This window comes from Podarcis cretensis (assembly GCF_951804945.1).
Source record: "Podarcis cretensis genome assembly, chromosome: 13".
Lineage (NCBI taxonomy): Eukaryota > Metazoa > Chordata > Lepidosauria > Squamata > Lacertidae > Podarcis > Podarcis cretensis.
Window position 1 is genome coordinate 57,326,495 of NC_137182.1, and position 18,968 is coordinate 57,345,462.

The window sequence follows — 18,968 nt, forward strand, 5'->3', positions numbered from 1 at the left end:
GCCCCCCCACCTTCATTGCTTTTCCTCTCTAGGAATCCTGGTCAGCTCCTTTTAACCCTGGCAAAGCCAGGCACACTCAGCTCCCTCTGCAGAGCAGGAGACACGTGTGTTGAGCACACCCAGAGCTGCTTCATGGGGGGGGGGGGAGCCATGGGAGTAACCAGGATTTATGTTTTTTTGGGGGGGGGCAGGTCTCCCACCTGTCACCATCCTCTTTCTGGCTCTGTCCAGCAGATTCGGAATGACATGGGTCAGGAACAGTTGCTTCAAATTACTTTCTTTTGACCCCAAGTGCTCAGAAAAACCTTTCTACGATTTGTAGTTTGGGGTTGCTGTTGTTCTTTAGTCGCTTAGTTGTGTCCGGCTCTTCGTGACCCCCTGGACCAGAGCACGCCAGGGGAGTTTGGGGTAAGTATTATTATTATTATTTCTTTGTGGGAGGGGCAGCTACCCCCCACCTCCCTCCACCGGGGTGGCCTCTTGGCTGGCAGGTTTCTGAGCTGGAGGAGCAGCAAGCAGGAGAAAAGGCCCTGCAAGAATCCGGAAGCCCCATCCTGGAATCCTAGAACTGTGGAGTTGGAAGGGACTCCTGAGGGTCATCTAGTCCAACCCCTGCAATGCAGGATTCCCAACTCAGGCATCCACGAGGGACGGCCGCCCAACCTCGGCTCAAAAACCTCCAAGAAAGGAGAGTCCACCCCATTCTTCCCATCCTAATCTTTTTTCCCTGATGTTTGCTTGGAATCTAATCCTTTGGTTCACATTCTTCCCTCCGGAGCAGGAGAAAGCAAACTTCCCCCGTCAGAGAATTGGATCTCAGCTGAGCGAGGAGGCTCCTGGTTCCTGCCTTTTCTGGGACTGGAGAGAGGAGGCGGTAGATCCATCCCAGGAAATATTCCTAGTGATTTTTAATGGCATTTTAGTTCCTGCCCTTCTTTCCCCTACTATATTGCATTGCAGTTTGTATCCTGTGGAGTTTGATATAATACGAGGTGTAAGATATAAAACAAGCTATAAACATACAATTAGCAGAGAACACGGCAAAGGCGACAAGTTCTGAAAGACTCGTTTCTGGGTTCGGTCCTGGAAAAGAAGGAGTGCAAAACCAGAAAAAGAGTCAACGTCACAAGTACCGTATTTTTTGCTCTATAAGACGCACCAGACCATAAGACGCACCTAGTTTTTGGAGGAAGAAAACAATAAAAAAAATATTCTGAATCCCAGAAGCCAGAACAGCAAGAGGGATCGCTGCACAGTGAAAGCAGCAATGCCTCTTGCTGTTCTGGCTTCTGGGATAACTGCGCAGCCTGCATTCGCTCCATAAGACGCACACACATTTCCCCTTACTTTTTAGGAGGGCAAAAGTGAGTCTTATAGAGCAAAAAATACGGTAAATTAAAGGTGAGATACTTATTGGCATTACTGCCTACAAATGGTGGCAGCTGATAAACACAGAAAGAAGATGTGTGAGAATGGGGAAAACATAATACAAAAAAAGCACTTTCTCTCATATCTATCGATCTCTATCTCATTTCGACTCAAGAAAACCACCATTTTATAGGGGAAAATAAGTACAGTAGGTGGACAAAAGTACAAAGATTCACAAAATGTTTAGGGGTATGTGTACCCCTGCGTACCCCCTAGAAAAAAAACACTGTTTCCAGGTAGGTAGCCGTTTTGTATCCATCTATGTGTATCAGGGCGGTCCAAGCTCCAGTCCAACAGGGCCACAGGAGGTCATGCACTGATTTTTCCATATCATAAACTGAAGTGTGTGCAGCTCTTTGCCTTCAGCGACCCTCCACTTCAGGGACCCCCACTTTCCACCTCACTTGCCCTCTCACTCCTGGGATTTCCTCCCCCGCTTCTTTTAGCATCTCCTTGCCCCCTGCCTCCACCTCCGCCATTTCAGCCCCTTTTAGCCTTGGGACACCCTGGAGGAGCATCCCTTTGGGGGGGGGGCAAGCAAAGGGGAGGTTGCAGCGCCTGCTGTAGCTGCAGAGACTGATGCAGGAGAGACAGGAGAGACATGTTTTGTTGCAGCCGGGGCAGAGGAAGGCGTCCGGTTGGGCTGCTGCAGATGCACCAGGGCGTTTCTTCTCTCTGGGCTCCTGCCAGCAGTTTGGCGTTTGGCAGTGGAGGTTGTAGACTCCCCTTCCTTGGAGGTTTCCAAGCAGAGGTTGGCTGGCCACCTGCCAGGGATGCTCAAGCTGAGATTCCTGCCTTGCAGGGAGCTGGACTAGATTACTCCCGGGGTCCCTTCCTTGTAAGGTGGTGGACTCTCCCCCATTCACCAAAGGTTTTCAAGCAGAGGTTGGGTGGCCGTCTCTGGGGGATTTTTGAGCTGTGATTCCTTCACTGCAGTCTAGATTACTCTTGGGGGCTCCTTCCAACTACAGAATATGATTATATGTACAGGGGACACAGTGGATTCCAAAAAAGAAACGGGCCTTCTCTGCAGTGGCTCCCCGTCTGCTCTCCCCAAGGAAATCTGCCCAGCGCCTTCATTATACACCTTGAGGCACCAGACAAAAACATTGGTTGCTTTGGTTGCCATCCTAAGCCTTTTTAAAATGTGGCTCTTTTTTGGGGGGGGGTGTTATTGGGTTGTTGTTTCTATTTTGATGATATATTTTGTGGCTTCATATTCTGATTTTGTTTTGTGAATTGGCTTGAGGCCTCCGGGAAAAGGGCAGTACATGAATTCAATAAATAAATAAATAGAATTCTAGAACTGCAGAGCTGGGAGGGACCCCAAGGGTCATCTAGTCCAACCCCCTGCAATCCCTGACAGATGGGCCCCCCCAACCTCTGCTTAAACCCCTCCAGGGAGGGAGGCAGAGTTTCTGTGCAGCAGAGAAGAGGAGGAGGAGGGGGCAGGGATGCCAGGCTGGGAGATGTTTTCCCTCTCCTCTGGCCAGCCCTTTGCCCTTCTTATCTGCGAGCAAACAGTTTCCTGCTCTGGCTCCTCCGCACGACAGCAGCAGCAGCAGCAGCCTCCTCCTCCGCTTCCGCTGTCCGGCCGCACCTGCGCCCGTCTCCCCCTGGGGCCTCGTCTCCCACCATGTGCACCGGCAAGTGCGCCCGCCTGGTGGGCCTCAGCCTGGTGACCGCCGGCCTGGCCTGCATTGTGGCCAACATCCTCCTGATGTTCCCCAACATGCAGCGGGACTGGACCCCCCAGAACATCACCACCCAAGTGTGGCTCATGGGGGGCCTCGTCGGCGGGGGGCTGATGGTGAGTGCCCAGGGCTGGTGGGTGGGGCTAGATGACCCTTGGGGGACCCTTCCAACTCGCCAGTTCTGTGATTCTAAGGGAGGGGGTGGGTTCTCCTCCACTGGAGGCGTTGAAGCAGTGCTTGGGGGGGCTGCCTGCCAGGGGTTCATGAGCTGAGATTCCTGCATTGCAGGGGTTGGTCTAGATGACCCCGGGGGTGCCCTCCATCCCTATGATTCTCAGGACTTGCAGCCGGGAAGAGCCTCCCTTCATGGCTTGGGGACATGTCGGTGGTGAGAGAGACACTGCTTCCTCCTGCCTTGCACAGCCTGACTCACTTCCTCGAGTTGTCTGCCCAGGGACATCTCTGGTACCAACCACAGCCCCCCCCCCCCAGCATGGCCTGATTGCATTGGATGCTCAGGAGCAGAGCGACTCTGGCAGGGCCGGATTGAGGTTTGATGAGGCCCTCAGCTCCTGAAGGGAATGGGGCCCTTTATATGTCCAACTGTCCTTTGTCAACAACAAATTGTCCCTGCTTTTTGTGTTGAATATATGCTATAGGGCAATTTATAGACCTAATTAGGTATCTAAAACACTGCTGCTGTATGTAGGTTTTACAGTGGTACCTCGGGTTACAGACGCTTCAGGTTACAGACTCCGCTAACCCAGAAATAGTACCTCGGGTTAAGAACTTTGCTTCAGGATGAGAACAGAAATTATGCTCTGGCGGCGCAGCGGCAGCAGGAGGCCCCATCAGCTAAAGTGGTGCTTCAGGTTAAGAACAATTTCAGGTTAAGAACAGACCTCCAGAACGAATTAAGTTCTTAACCCAAAGTACCACTGTATTTTATTTGTTTTTTATCTTATATTTGGGAAATGTACAATCAGCTTCTTTTTCCTTTAATTTTTTTGGGGCCCCCCAAGAAAATGGGGCCCTAAGCTATTGCTTGTTTAGCTTATATGTAAATCCGGGACTGGTCTGGGGAGGTTGACAGCCCAGACCCACAGCAGGCCCCCGGCTCTCTCTCCTGGCAACGGGGTGCCAAGCACATTCCCCAAGGGGCTGGGGGCACCATTGGAGAACCCAGAGGAACCCCATCCCCTGGTCTGGCCCCCCACCATAGCACTTTCTTCCCACAGGCAGCCTCAGTTTCTCTCATGGTGAACTTTGTGCAAAGTTCCCCCTGACGCACACTCTGTGGGAGATAACAGGGCCTTATCTGCAAGGGAGACAGCTGGCATGGAGTGGGGGTCAATAAAACAAGGTGATCTCTGCTCCCCGAAAGGGGAAATGAGGCGCATCAGGAGAGAAGGCAGGAGTGGCAAAGGTTTGCTGGAGGGACCTGATGGGGGGGGTCACAGCTCTTGCCGGGGGGTGTGCCACTGCCCATGTTTCGGGGGGGGGCACCTTCAGATCCACCTGCCTTTTCTGTCAAATGACAGATGTGTGCTTCTGGCATCCTGCAGCCTGAGAGCTGCTCAGGTAAAGGCAGGTCCTGAGTTCGAGAAGCCCAGCCCAGTGGCATCAGGTGGAGAGGGCCGGGGGGGGCAGTGGCAAGAAGTGAGGTTACAGGGAACCAGGCAGAGGGCCTTCTCGGTGGTGGCACCCGCCCTGTGGAACGCCCTCCCATCAGATGTCAAGGAAATAAACAACTACAGTGGTACCTCGGGTTACAGACACTTCAGGTTACATACGCTTCAGGTTACAGACTCTGCTAACCCAGAAATAGTACCTCGGGTTAAGAACTTTGCTTCAGGATGAGAACAGAAATTATGCTCTGGCGGCGCAGCAGCAGCGGGAGGCCCCATTAGCTAAAGTGGTGCTTCACGTTAAGAACAGTTTCAGGTTAAAAACGGACCTTCGGAACGAATTCAGTTCTCAACCGGAGGTACCACTGTATCTGACTTTTAGAAGACAATAGAAGGCAGCCCTGTTTAGGAAAGTTTTTAATGTCTGACGTTCCATTCTGTTTTTATATCTGTTGGAAGCCGCCCAAATCTGCAACCCACCCAGAGGGGTGGCATATAAACCATCAGATTGTTGTCGTTGTTATTAGTGGTGTGGGCAGCCAGGCCAATCCAGGGGCCACCGTGGAGGAGTTAACCTCTGGAACTCATTGCCGCAGGAATGAGTGGCGCCACCCACTTGGATCTCTTGAAAAGAGGGTTGGGCAAGTTCCTGTTTGCTGGGTTTCCCCTTTCAGCCACGGCGGGAGCAGGATTCTGGACAAGACGGCCTCATCCAGCATCCAGCCTCTTCTTACGTCCTTGTGGAGCTTCCTGAGCCAGAGGCAGTCTATCTGTCTTCCTAGGTTCTCTGGGGCACTTGGCTGCTGTGAGGACAGGAGGCTGAAAATCCAGGAGTGTGGGGGGGGGCGTCTTCCTTGGGGCTGATCCAGCAACTCTCTGACCTCCCCCTTCTCCCTTTCCACCTCCCCCAGGTCCTCTGCACCGGGTGCTCTGCCGTGAGGGCCGGAGGGAAAGGCTGCTGCGGATACGGATGCTGCGGGAACAGGTGCCAGGTAGGGATCCTTGGGCCCTCCTCCCCGTCTCTTCCTCTGCCTCATCTGCCAGGGGGCCCAGCACTCTCTCGGCCCCTTGAGCCGCCACCTGCAAGGCGCCTGCTAGAGGCAGCCAGGTCTCTGGAACTACAGTTCCCAGGCAGCCAGCACATCCTGCTAGGGGCTAGTGGGACCTGTAGTGCCCCCCCCCAAATAATAATAATTGGTGATCACTCAGTTGGTAGAGCATGAGACAGGATTGTGGGTTTGAGCAAAAGATTCCTGCATTGAAGCAGGTTGGGATGGATGACCCCTGGGGGTCCCTTCCATCTCAACATTCCTGTGATTCTATGGAAACCTCTGGAGGACTCCAGGTTGGCAGGCAGGGTGTGTGTGGAAGGGATCCCTTCCAACTCTGCAGTTCTCATATTCTGAACAGGGTCATGTTTCTCTGCTCTCTCTCTCTCTCTCTCTCTCTCTCTGTGTGTGTGTGTGTGTGTGTGTGAAAGTGAGAAGGAGCCAGCAACTCAGCTGAGGCTGAGCCTGTTCTTTGGGGCTGGGGGCTGGAGGGTGTTTTCATTCCTGGCCCTCAGTCCCAAACATTTCCCCTTTTAAAAAAAAACCCCAGTAATCTGATCCAGGCCTAGAACCAAGGAGCTGCTCCTTTGTGAAAATGGGCACCTTGCACCCTGAACCCTTTATTCCTATTTTCAGCTCTGGCAAAGGAGGGGGAATCAAGCAGGTCACAAACTGTTGCTTATTTTGTCTGCCCTGGAGGACCCCCCTCCAGTTCCACACAAACACACACTTTCGGGTTCCTCTCCCCACCCGGCCCAGTAGTGAGGCAAAGGCACTCTGCCCAGGCACAGAGGCATATGCACTGCCCGGCCTGCAAGTAGCAACACGGAGACCCTCTGCACGTGCCCCCCTTGATGTTTTCGCAAACAGAGCCTGGGGGTTTGGTAGAGGTTTGGGGGTGCAGAGTCCTGTTTCTAGGGAGGGAGACTGGTAGCTCCCACCTTGTCCCACCGAGGGGAGAGAAGGGGGTGGGGGCTTCCTATGGAGTCTGTGCCAAGAGGGCTCTGGGTTGGAGTCCCGAGAGCGGAAGAGGGGCTGAGCAAGTGGGGCGTGTGTTGGGCAGCACCAGCCCCCCTCACCTTCTCCTCCCCCACAGATGCTGCGCTCCGTCTTCTGCTCCATCTTTGGGGGCCTGGGGGGCTTCTACTGCCTGGTGGTGTCGTCCACTGCCCTGGCCGAGGGACCCTGGTGCGAGGTGCAGGACAGGACGTGGGGGTCGCCCTTCAAGGACCTCAGGTGAGGAGCGGGGGGGAGGGGCTGCAGTAGAGAGGGAGGGACAGCCCCCACCCCCTGGGAGACAAATGCTTCTGAATCCCAGTTGCTGGAAACCTCAGGAGGGCAGGAAGCACTCCTGCGCTCGGATCCTGGCCATGGGTGGGAAAGATCCAGGTTTGGAGAGACCTGGCTTCAAATCTCTGCCACGGGGCCAGGAAGCTCCGTGGGCAATGCTGGATTGATGTAGAAGCTAAACAAGCTATAGCTTAGGGCCCCACTCTCTTGGCCCCCCCCCATGAATATACTATGAGTATACTTCTTCTTAATTGTATTTCACTATGAATATACTTCTTCTTAATTGTATTTCATTATTAATATACTTCTTCTTAATAATACAGTGGTACCTTGGGTTACATAGGCTTCAGGTTACATACACTTCAGGTTACAGACTCCACTAACCCGGAAGTAGTACCTCGGGTTAAGAACTTTGCTTCAGGAAGAGAACAGAAATCGTGTGGCGGCAGCGGGAGGCCCCATTAGCTAAAGTGTTACCTCAGGTTAAGAACAGTTTCAGGTTAAGAACAAATTAATACTTAACCCAAGGTACGACTGTATTTCAGTTCAACAATTACTTTGATAAAATAGGTACATATTATGTTATGTGCAAATGGCTTTAAATACCTATTAGGTCTATAAATTGCCCTATAGCATATATTCAACACAAAAAGCAGTGACAATTTCTTGTTGGCAAAGGACAGCTGGACATAGAAAGGGTCCCTTGACCTTCAGGAGCTGAGGGCCTCTTCAAACCTCAATCTGGCCCTATCTGTGGGTATGACCACCTCTCAGCCTAGGATATCTGGCAGGGCTGTGGAGGGGCACCCTGGGGTCATCCAGCCCAACCCCCTGCAAGGCAGGAACCACAACTGAAGCATCCCTGGCAGAGGACCATCCAACCTCTGCTTAAAAACCTCCGAAGAAGTTGGAAGAGACCCAGGCTGGCCATCTTCCCCGAGCTCCTTGGAGAAGAGGGCGGTCAATGCCATGATATAAGTAGTGCCCCCCGTCTCCCCCGCAGTGAGAGCTACCTGGGCAACCGGACGCTGTGGGAGGAGTGCCTGAACCCCCCCAACGTGGTGATGTGGCACGTGGTCCTCTTTGCCATCCTGCTGGGCCTGGGGCTGGTGGAGCTGGCGCTGTGCGGACTTCAGGTGGTCAATGGGCTGGTGGGCACCGTGTGTGGAGACTGCCGCAAAGCTGAGGACCGGGCGGTAAGGGGGCCTGAGAAATGGGGGGAGCGTGGGGAGGGGGGCGGCGGGAAGGAGAGTCGGTGCCCCCCGCCCGGCAAAGCAGGCTTACCCCGGGGGTCGCGCCCTCTCTTGTCCCCCCGATCGGGTGCTAAGTCCAGGTGCTACAAGCCACGGCCGCTGCGAGCCTGCCGCTTCAGTGACCAATTTCTCTCTCTCCTTTTCTCGTAGGGCGACGGGGGCCTTTGAGTGACCCGACTGGGCTGGACCCCCACCCGCAACACGCACACTCCGTACAAGCGCCCCCCCCCCGCAGCCCTCCCACTCACTTCTCATCTCTACGGTTTGCAAAAGTTGGAATAAACCAGCTCTCCCCCCGTTGTTGAGTCCGGCTCTGCAGGGCTGCTGTGCGGCGGGCGGGGGGTGTCGGATATTTTGGGTGGAGGGGCTGGGCGGGGGACCCTGGAGAGAGGGATGGGGATCGGGATCTGCTGCGCGGGGGGGGGGGGGGGGTGGACTGCAAGGGGAGAAGATTCTCGCTCACTTTGGAGCTGCAGCGCCTCGTTAAACTGCGGAACTCCCTCCCACAGGAAAGAGCGGTGGCTTTGAGAGAGAGGCCTAGACAGATCTACGAAGAAGGCAAGGGCTCTGGGCGGACTGGGCGGCTCAGCAGACTCTGCTGGTGTCCTTGTGGAGCCTCCAGGTGCAGAGGCAGAGTCCCAGGTCCGTCGGGGTATCTGGCTCCCGTGCCCTCATCCGGCGGGGCTCGTCTTGCGTACTTATGAGATCCTCAGCAAGTGGCCTTTGGGGATAGAGTGCCTCTGAGAAGGGAGGTTCCATTCAGCCACAAGGGCTGGAGCATGGCTTGGCACCTCCAAGTTCTGCGGTCGTCAAAGGAGGAGGAAGAGGAGCAGTGGTCAGGGTGGACTGGAGGTGGTGGCAAAGGATGGACAGTGCCTTCAAAAGGCGCTCCTCAGAGGCACTTGGCTCATATACCTGGGGAACAGCCAGCGGGGAGGGCCATGTGGAGTAGTGGGTAGGGTCAGACCATGACCTGGGAGACCGGGGTACAAATCCCAGCCCCCTGGGTTACCTTGAGGGGTTGGTCGCTGCCTAACCTCCCTCGCAGGAATGGAATGAGGAAGAGTGAACCATTTGCGCCCCCTTGAGTTCCTTAGAGAGAAGAAGGTGGACTGTCAAAGCAAACAAGCAAGCACTTTGCACATACTCAGAGGCAATTTTCATTGTTAATGTATTCTGAGACAAAGCCTGGGTTCAGAAGGAGGGGGCGTGTCAGTTGCTGATGGAGACCTGGCGGGACAGGTGCTGGAGAGGGAAGTATCATAGACTTGTAGAGTTGGAAGGGACCCCCGGGGTCATCTAGTCCAGCCCCCTCCAATGCTGGAATCTCGACTAAAGCATCCAGGACAGAAGACCACCAAAGGTCACCCATTCCAACTCCCTGCAAATCAGGAAGCACAGCTAAAAAATTAAGGGCCCCCCCGGGCCATGACCCCCTGCCCCCCAGAAAGGCCCCTTGAAGACTCCCCCGGGGTCTTTTGCCCCAGGCCCCTCCTGGATGTGTGGGGCGGCGGGGCGGGGGCGAGGGCCGGGGCCCCTGCTCAGCGGCTGCAGCAGAAGAAGCGCACGTCGTTGAGGGCGGTGTCGTCCCTGAGGGCTCCGCGCACCGGGTCCTGCTTGGTCTGGATGCCGCACAGGCCCTTCCGGCAGGGCGGGCTCCACTCGCCGTACTCCCCCCAGCTCAGGCCGCCCCCCTCCAGGTGCGCGCCCCCGGAGCAGGCGAAGCGCGCGTTGGTGGCGCCCATGTCGTCGTGGAGGCCGCGCCGGGTCTGCTCCACCCGCAGCGAGAACCTGGTCAGGTAGGTGCCCTCGGGGCACCAGCTGGGCGGCGACCACCGGCCCCACCTGGGGGAGAGAAAGAGTCAGGCCAGGGCCAGCCCTTCCGAGAGAGAGGCAGTGCGGCGCAGTGGCTGGAGCGCCGGGCCAGGACCTGGCGGAGACCAGGCTTCGAATCCCCTCTCGCCGGGTGAACGCCTCTCCGCCTCGCCGGCCTTGCAGGGCGGTTGGATCCTCGAATGGCGGCGCTGGAAGGGCCCTCGAGGGCCATCTAGTCCAGCCCCCTGCAAGGCACGCCGCGAGGTCACAAATGGTTGTGCTCTCTGGGGCGGATGGGAGATGCAGACAGGGACCCCCAGGGGTCATCCAGCCGAAGCATCTCCGGCCATCCCAGGAAGGAGAGCCCGCCCCCTTTCATGTCGCAGGGATTAAATGAGGACTAGGATCTTGGAGAGGCCAGAGTTCGACTCCCCACTCGGTCACGAAGCTCCCCAAGGGACCGCCACCCCAACCCTGCCAGGTAGGCCAGGATGAGAGAAGGCAGTGACTGCCCCCGGTCGCCCAGGAAGAGCTTCAAGACCGAGTGGCCAGATCCTAGCCCAGCAAAGCGCCCTAAGGGCCGGGGCAGCTGCGCAATCCTCTGGGTCGAGCTTGGGGGCGGGGGTGTGGGGCGCAGGGGCCAGGCAGAGGGAGAGGGAGCCACTCACGGGCCGCTCTGGGACTCCACGGTGTGCGCCTCGTGCTTGTCGCCGCGGCCGCCCCGAGTGCAGAAGAGACGGATCCCGTTCAGCGCCGTGTCGTCGTCCATCGGGCCCCGATAGGCTTCCACCTGGGGCGGGGGGGGGAGAAGGGGGGTCGGCCAAAAAGGTCCCGGAGATGAAGCAAGACACACACAGTGGGGGGAAAGGCGCAGGAGAGCCGGGAGCGGAGCGCCCCTGGGACCTCGCCAGGGCGCCAGTCTCGGCCGTGCGCCTGGAGGTCGTGGGCTTCCCAGACGACGAGACCCCCCTCCCAGCCTCCAGCCGAGCAAGACGTTTGGCACCGGCTTGGCTGCAGGACGGAGCTGCCGGAAGGAGGCGAACGAGGCGCCATCCACGCATCTCGGGGACTCCCCTCTGGAATGAGGCAGGCAGCGCAACGGGCTATAACAAACGTGCTGCTTGGGGAAGTTATTAACATCTGATGTTTTCTCGTGCTTCTAATATTCTCTTGGGAGCCGCCCAGAGTGGCTGGGGAAACCCAGACAGATGGGCGGGGTATAAGTAATAAATTATTATTATATTATTAGCAATGTATAAAATCATTTCGACCTGGAGAAAACATTAGAGAAAAGTCACCTCCCTCTCTCAGGACACAGGGGAACTCGAGGGCATCCAGGGAAATAATGAATGTTGGGAGATGTAGGGCAGGTGAAAGGAAGGGCGTCACAGTTAAACTGTGGAACTCCCTGCCACAGGAGACAGTGAGGGCCACCAACCTAGATGGGACAAATTCACAGAGGAAGAGGGGGATATCGATGGCAACTAGCCATAACAGTCATGCTCTGCATCTCTGAACACCAGTTGCCGGAAGCCACCCTTTGATGTGCAAGACAATCTTACTCCCCTAATCTCCAAAGAAGAAGCAGCAGCAGCTGGAAGCTGAAGGAGGGGAGGGAGTCTTGTGTGCGAATCCTGCTTACTGTTTTCCCACTGGGAGTGCCATCGCTCCCTCTCCAAGGAGCATCATCACAAAACATCGTGGAAATGGAGGGGGGTTCTTCCCCCCTTATCAAGCTGTATAAAAGTGTTAATAAGTGGAGGGGGGAAATGAATCCATTCCATTTTTGGCCACTAGGGGAGCACGGGAGGCTGTCAGGAAGAAAGGCGCTTTGTACATGCTCAGGAGCACTGCCCAAATTCCACTCCTCCATAGGGGCAGATCTACTATGAAACTAACAAAGCTTCATCTTCAGGGCCCCAATCCCAGAGGAGCCCCAGAAGTGACCTCATTTCACACTGCTTAAAAAAAATGGGTCTAGTAGACCCAATTGGAGCTGTGTGACTCAAATTGATTACTGTTTGTTCATGTATTTCAACAATCTCCAAGTCTGAGAGTCGGTAGCCCAGATGCTGTGAAGGCTGTGATGGCAGTGGGGACACAGACCTCGTTGTGAAGGGGCCCCCATGGCAGTTCCGGCTTCAGGGCCCCCCAATGTAGGTCCGCCCCTGCTCCTTCGTGCACCTCTGGGCTCAGCTGGGATGGCCCCCTGTTTGGGAGAGCCAGACCAGGCACAAAGGAGGGGTGGGGCTTTTATTTTGGGTGGGGAGGGGGTGTTACCTTGAGGCTGAATCCTGTGGCGTAGGTCTCCTCCGGGCACATCTCCTGCCAGGCCCAGGCGCCCCAGAGGCCTCCGTTGGACACCCCAATTTCAGGCTTGAATTCCAGGACCTCTTTGGCCTCCGTCGCCATGGCTGTGGCCAGCAAGACGGCCACCAGGCCTGTGCGCCCCACTGGCCACATCGCAATGCTCAGGAGGTGCCTGTTGGTGGGTAGATGTGCCCCTTGGCTTTTTATCCCCTGGGCTGTGGCTGTGGGGTGGGCCTCCTCCTTGCCCAGCGATTGGCTCCACTAGGGGGTGGAGGGCGTAGGCCAGGTGGCGGCAGCTTGTTCTGAGGCACCCATGGGTGCTGCCGCAGCAGGAGGACCGGTCCATCCAGTTCGGATTATCTCAGGACAAAAGGGGAAACCAGAACTCTGGTGGAAGGAAGCCACCTGAGAAAGGGCAATTTGTGGCCTCCTTTCTGAGCCCCTCTCTCCTCCTTCGTTTTTACTGTTGGCCTTTGATTCTGGTTTCATCCTCTGAGAGGCTCAAAGTGGCCAGCAAGTTCCTTCCATTTTATCCTCGCAACAACAACCCTGCGAGGGAGGGGAAGGGAGTGGAACTAACTGGCTGAGCTGGGATGTGGCGGCGGCAAAGAAATGCGGATTTCATGCCAGTGATCGTGAGGGAAGGCGTTGGAAATAAAACTGTCCATATCGTAATGCCATTATACAAATCTGTGGCACAACCACGCTTTGAGTACTGTGTGACGTTCTGGTCGCCTCATCTGGAAAAGGATATTGCAGAGCTGGAGAAGGTCCAGAAAAGAGCCAGTGGAATGATCCAGGGAATGGGGGGGGGCTCCCCCAGGAGGAAAGTCATGCAGCATTTAGGACTTTTTAGTTTAGAGGAGGAATGGTGAGAGGATGGTAGAATACTGTAAGATTACGCCTGGCATGGAGAAAGTGGATGGAGAGAAGTTTTCCTCCCTCTCTCCTGACACTAGAACTCAGGAGCGAAGCTGAATAATGCTGGAAGATTCAGGGCAGATAAAACAAAGTCCTCCTTCATGTGGCACAGAGTTAATCTATGGAACTCCCTCCCACAGGAGGCAATCGTGGCCACCAACTTGGATGGCTTCAGAAGAGGGCCAGCCCATTTCACCTAGGAGGCTGCTGGCTCTGCCTCCCCAGTCAGAAGCTGCCGTGCTTCACAAGCAGCCACGGGAGGGGAGAGCGTTGCTCTTCTGCTCGGATCCCGCTTGTGGGCTTCCCATAAGGGGCCTCTGGTTGGCCACCGTGAGAACACGATGCTGGACTGATCCTGCAGAGCTCTTCTCATGTCCTGGCCTGGCCTCACCCAGCAGGCTGTTCTGATGTTCTTACGCTCCCACCTTCTCCTGTCCTCTCCCCTTTATAAAGATCTGAGGAATGAGCGCATCACCCCACTCTTTCTTACCATCCCAGGCCGTCCATCTGCGGCCACATTCTTCTTTCTTTTATTAGATCAAAATGATCAGACAACAGCAAAGGTTGCAGGGTTGATCGAGGGCGCAATGAGATTAAGAGACACTATCTGAAGGATAATCTTGGTCATTTGACTGCCCTTTTTACCCATTGCTGTCTTTTTATTTGTATATATTGCTTGTTTTATGTTGCCTGGGTCATTTGCTAATGCGAATAAAGTTTTATCTATCTTACGCTCTTCCCACTTTTCATCCAGTCCTTGCAACAACAGCCCTGCAAGGGAGGGGAAGTTAATAGATTGCAACTGGCTGGGCTGGGGATTTGTCCCAGCATGGTAGGCTACCCACCCTGGCTCTTAGCTGAGCTGGATTGGGACCATGCCACGAAAGAAGTGCCCTGAAATTGAACTCTTCACCCTGAAAGCTTTGTCTCACCTCCCAAACCTGTGTATTCACCGTTACCCAGCATGGAGGTGAAGGGGGAAGACTTTGAAGGGCAGGATTGCTTGGCAAGAGAGACACAGCCACGCCCCTTCTAATGTTATGCAACCGTCTAAGATTACCCAGTAATCTTATAATTGCACAGAAATAATAGTCAGGGACGCGCTGCAATGTTCAGCACAGATCTCGGCTAGATCTGTTGTTTTCCGTGCACGTAAAACAGGCGAATGATCCAAACAGAAACCCACAGCCCTCTCCTCTGCCAGGAACATGCACAACCCCCTTTAAAGGCCCCACAGGTGGGCAACCATCGCTGTTTCCTGTGGGAGGGAGTTCCACAGTTTAACTATGACCTGCCTGCTTTTATCAGCCTGAATCTTCCAACATTCAGCTTCATACTGTTATAAGGAAAAACAGCTCTTTTTTCCCTTATGGGGTATCCAAGAGCCTGCATAGAGTCCTTATGTAGGTTCTCTATCGGTAGGAGAAAATAACAGAGGCCAACAAGAGAATATTGAGAAGCAAAGCAGCTAGTAAGTCTGATCTTTATTAAACTGTTGCAGCAGGGTGCTCACAGCCACACACAGGAGGGACCCCGAACAATGGTGTGCAAGCTCTTATATAGACTTTTGAGATTGCCTTCCCTTTAGCTCAAGACCGCCCCCCAAAATATCATCCATACATCCCAGAAAGAGGTGGTCCCCAGCAGAAATTTGAGCGTGTTGCTTCTCTCCTGTCTGCCAGGATACCTGATCATGCCTTATCAATTGCCTTTTCTGGGTAGCCTGGCCATCTCAGCTGCTGAAATCCCCCAGCCCTTTACTTCCTCTGGGCTCCCTGAGTAAACCGCCTGCATATCTCCCCTTATCAAGGGATAATCCCTTAGGCTGCCTGGCGGCATTTATTGGCTCACTTCCTCCCTCTTATCCCAGCCCAGTGGGGAAGGCCCTCGCTGGGCTCTTTCCGCCTTTATTCCGGATGAGGTGATGCCTGGGCAGAGAGACCCTGGGGAAAAGGAGGAGGCAGCTGCTGGCTGCAGCTGATAGGCCAGCCCACCTTCCACAAGAACAGAAGATGAGGCCAGTCTACTCCAACCTCCTGTTCTCACAGTGGCCAAGTAACCCTAAGAACCCAGGAGGATAGACTGCCTCAGGCCCTGGAGGTTCCATAAGAACAGAGGAAGAGCCTGGCTGCTGGATCAGACCAAAGTGGCTCATCTAGTACACCATCCTGTTCTCACAGTGGCCTCAAAGGGGAAGCAGCAAGCAGGATCTGAGCACAGGAGGAACTCTCCACTCCTTGGTTTCCAGCAACTGGGATTCAGAAGCATTTCCTGCCTCCGACTGGGGAGGGCAGAACAGAGCCACCCTGGCTGGGAGCCATTGATACCCTCCTCCTCCTCCTCCACGAATTTGTCTAATCCTTCTTAAAAAGCTAGGCAGGTCCTGTGGGAGGGAGTTCCACAGTTTAACTACAAAGCACTTTCTTTCATCTGTCCTGAATCTTCCAACCTTCAGCTTTATGGGCTGTTCATAAGTTCTGGTGTTATGAGAGAGGGAGGAAAACTTTTTACTAACCACTTTCCCATACCTATCATCTATCTATCTCTATCTATCTATCTATCTATCTATCTATCTATCTATAACTATCATCTATCATCTATCATCTATCATCATCTATCTATCAATCACTATCTATCATCTGTTTTACAATTTACAATACTCATTTAAACATCCTTAAAATATATTTAAGAATAAAAAATCACACACACACATATATATGGGATGTGGGTGGCGCTGTGGTCTAAACCACAGAGCCTTGGGCTTACCGATCAGAAGAGAAGGTCGGCGGTTTGAATCCCCGCGACGGGGTGAGCTCCCGTTGTTCGGTCCCTGCTCCTGCCAACCTAGCAGTTCGAAAGCACGTCAAAGTGCAAGTAGATAAATAGGTACCATTGTGGCAGGAAGGTAAACGGCGTTTCTGTGTGCTGCTCTGGTTTTGCCAGAAGTGGCTTAATCTTGCTGGCCACATGACCTGGAAGCTGTCTGCGGACAAACACCGGATCCCTTGGCCAATAAGGCGAGATGATCACTGCAACCCCAGAGTCAACCGCGACTGGACTTAACAGTCAGGGGTCCCTTTACCTTTACCTTTAAAATATCAAAGTCTTCCCTTCCTCTCCTTCCATTGTTCATTTTGCATATCTTAAATCCCTGCATATTTTAGGTAAACTAAACCGTTCCGCATTCCATTATTACATCCATCAAAACTTCTTTACACTGATGAATTTATCTTAATGCTGCCAACGTTTTCAAGTGCACACAATTTCCCCCCATATATTCAATAAACATTTTCCAATCTTCTCTAAACGTATGTTCTTCTTGTTCTCTAATTCTATATGTCAAGTCCGCAGGCTGCGCATATTCGCCAACCACTTTCGTCCTGCCAGGCATCATTTTACACACTTCTATCCTGGCGCCCCTTACTCGCTTTTCCCAAACTCTGCGACTGTTCCTGACAGAAGTCGCTCCACCTCCTGGGTCATATTGGTGGTCCTTTTCTGAACCTTTCCCAGCTATACAAGTGTCCTTTTTAGGTGAGGTGACCAGAGATGTCCACAGCACCCCAGGTACAGTCACACCACAGATTTGTATCACGGCAGTTTGATTTTCCCAACGATCCTTTATAATGGGAAGTGCCTTTCTCGCCCCCTCCCCCAAACATTGGCTCCTCCCGTTCAGACACCAGGAGTCTGTATGCGAAACTTGCAGGGTTTTAAGGTGGCCTTTTTGCTTGTCTCATGTTCCCTCTCATTGTTTTCTCATAACGTGAAGCTCTCTGCGCTGGAGTCGTCTGCCTAACAGCCTGTTCCCATCTCTTCCAGGGCTGGAGTTTGTTGTTTTGCCCAGAATTTGGCAGTCGCAATTCTTGCTGCAACCCAGCGTCTTTGCACCGCCTGCTCCCGGAGTCTGGGCCTGCTAGGTCCTGGGTCTTTTGTGAATCCTGCTTTGTGACTCCCCCGGCACCTATCCTGACCACGAAGAGGACGGCAACTGGGGATGGATGGAAACCCGAGGCCCTGGACTTTAAAACACACACCTCCCAATGGCCTCCCTTTAGGCAGCCAGACAAAAGAGGACTCATGCCCACAAAAAGTGCAATTCATGGAGGAGAAAGCCATGAGCGCAGCCCTGCACAGCTGGAGGCAGCAAATGCTTCTGAATCCCAGTTCCTGGAATCTGCAGGAAGGGAGAGTTGTTTTTGTGCTCAGTTTCAGCTTGCTGGTTTCCCATCAGGGGCATCTGGTTGGCCACTGCGAGGCCAGGAGGCGGGACTAGGTGGGCCACTGGCCTGGTTCCTCATGGTCTTCTTATGGAACCTCCCTGGGGCAGACCAGTCTACCTCTACTCCTGTGGAATGCCCTACCATAAGACAGAGAGATAACTACAGTGGTACCTCGGGTTAAGTACTTACTTCGTTCCGGAGGTCCTTTCTCTAGCTGAAACTCATCTTAACCTGAAGCACCACTTTAGCTAATGGGGCCTCCTGCTGCTGCCGTGCCGCTGCTGCACGATTTCTGTTCTCATCCTGAAGCAAAGTTCTTAACCCGAGGTATTATTTCTGGGTTAGCAGAGTCTGTAACCTGAAGTGTATGTAACCTGAAGGGTATGTAACCCAAGGTACCACTGTATCTGACTTTAGGAAGACATCTGAAGGCAGCCCTGTACAGGGGAGTTTCTAATGGTTGATGTTTTATTGTGTTTTTAATATTAAGTTGGGAGGCGCCCAGAGGGGCTGGGGAAACCCAGTCAGATGGGCCGCATATAAATAATAAAATCATCATCATTATTAGGGTTGTTTGGCCCGTGTGGGAACAGGACGCTGGGCCAGGTGAGCCCTGGCCTGATCCTGCAGGTTCTCCTTCTGTCCTTAGTTGTGGAGCCACAGCACTCAGGTTTCTTTCCTACGCTGCTTTTGCCTTCTGCCTGCTTCCCCTTTTATTCCCAATCAAACTCCTTAATTTGACTGCTGAAGTGTGTTGGGTTGCCAGTCTCTGGGTTTTAGGGTCCACACATGCCCAGACACTTGACATTTGGGCCCCTGGGAGTTTAAGATCAGAGGTGTAAGTGATCAGTACACCTTGAAAGGAGCTTTCAAAACAAAACATCCCCCGTCACCTCAATGCCTCCTTGATCCCAGGGAAGCTCCCTGATGGCCAATCGGATCCCCCTGGCGGGAACTTTCCAAGAGCTCTTTCTGGACAGCTGCTTTGCTCACAGGTAGAAAACCTCTGGACATGGAGGCTCAGCTCTGCTCTCCAGGATTCTGCTAGTGGACAGAGCTCTTCTCTGCCACATTTTCCAAACTCTATCTGCTGCTAGGGAGCCCAAGGGTGACAAGCTTACTGAGCAAGGAGACAAACTGGAAACGCAGTAAGTCAGAGGAACGACTCCATGATCCTGCGGAGGAAGCCCACCTGGTGCTCTGTGGACACTGCTGGACCGCGGCTCCTGCAGATACGGTGCCTGGGGATGGTGGGAGCAGCAGCCCAACGAAGTCTTGAGGGACTGTTTAGGAACCATAAGAAGCTAATCAGAGCTCTGCAGCAGCTGGATCAAGCCAAACAGTCCAGCACCTTCTC

The 18,968-nt window shown here is 53.9% G+C and overlaps 3 protein-coding genes and 1 long non-coding RNA gene across 4 annotated transcripts in view; 2 read left to right on the forward strand and 2 right to left on the reverse strand.

Moving 5' to 3' along the window:
- Positions 1–18,968, reverse strand: part of LOC307202165 (uncharacterized protein) — a 68,706-nt gene that overhangs the window by 25,453 nt on the left and 24,285 nt on the right. The gene's annotated exons all lie outside the window — the stretch shown is intronic.
- Positions 2,962–8,639, forward strand: LOC307202313 (transmembrane 4 L6 family member 5-like). Its single transcript, XM_079952196.1, has 5 exons — positions 2,962–3,238; positions 5,662–5,742; positions 6,896–7,035; positions 8,093–8,285; positions 8,493–8,639. The coding sequence occupies exons 1-5, from the start codon at positions 3,065–3,067 to the stop codon at positions 8,508–8,510; spliced, it is 606 nt and encodes a 201-aa protein (XP_079808322.1). The 5' UTR covers positions 2,962–3,064; the 3' UTR covers positions 8,511–8,639.
- VMO1 (vitelline membrane outer layer 1 homolog) lies at positions 9,487–13,431 on the reverse strand. Its single transcript, XM_079950496.1, has 3 exons — positions 12,438–13,431; positions 10,826–10,947; positions 9,487–10,187 (listed from the first exon to the last, which is right to left on the reverse strand). Exons 1-3 carry the CDS (start codon positions 12,618–12,620, stop codon positions 9,884–9,886), a joined length of 609 nt encoding a protein of 202 aa, XP_079806622.1. The 5' UTR covers positions 12,621–13,431; the 3' UTR covers positions 9,487–9,883.
- On the forward strand, positions 10,029–18,352 carry LOC307201909. Its single transcript, XR_013832786.1, has 2 exons — positions 10,029–10,141; positions 17,211–18,352. It is a non-coding gene; the product is annotated as an uncharacterized lncRNA (long non-coding RNA).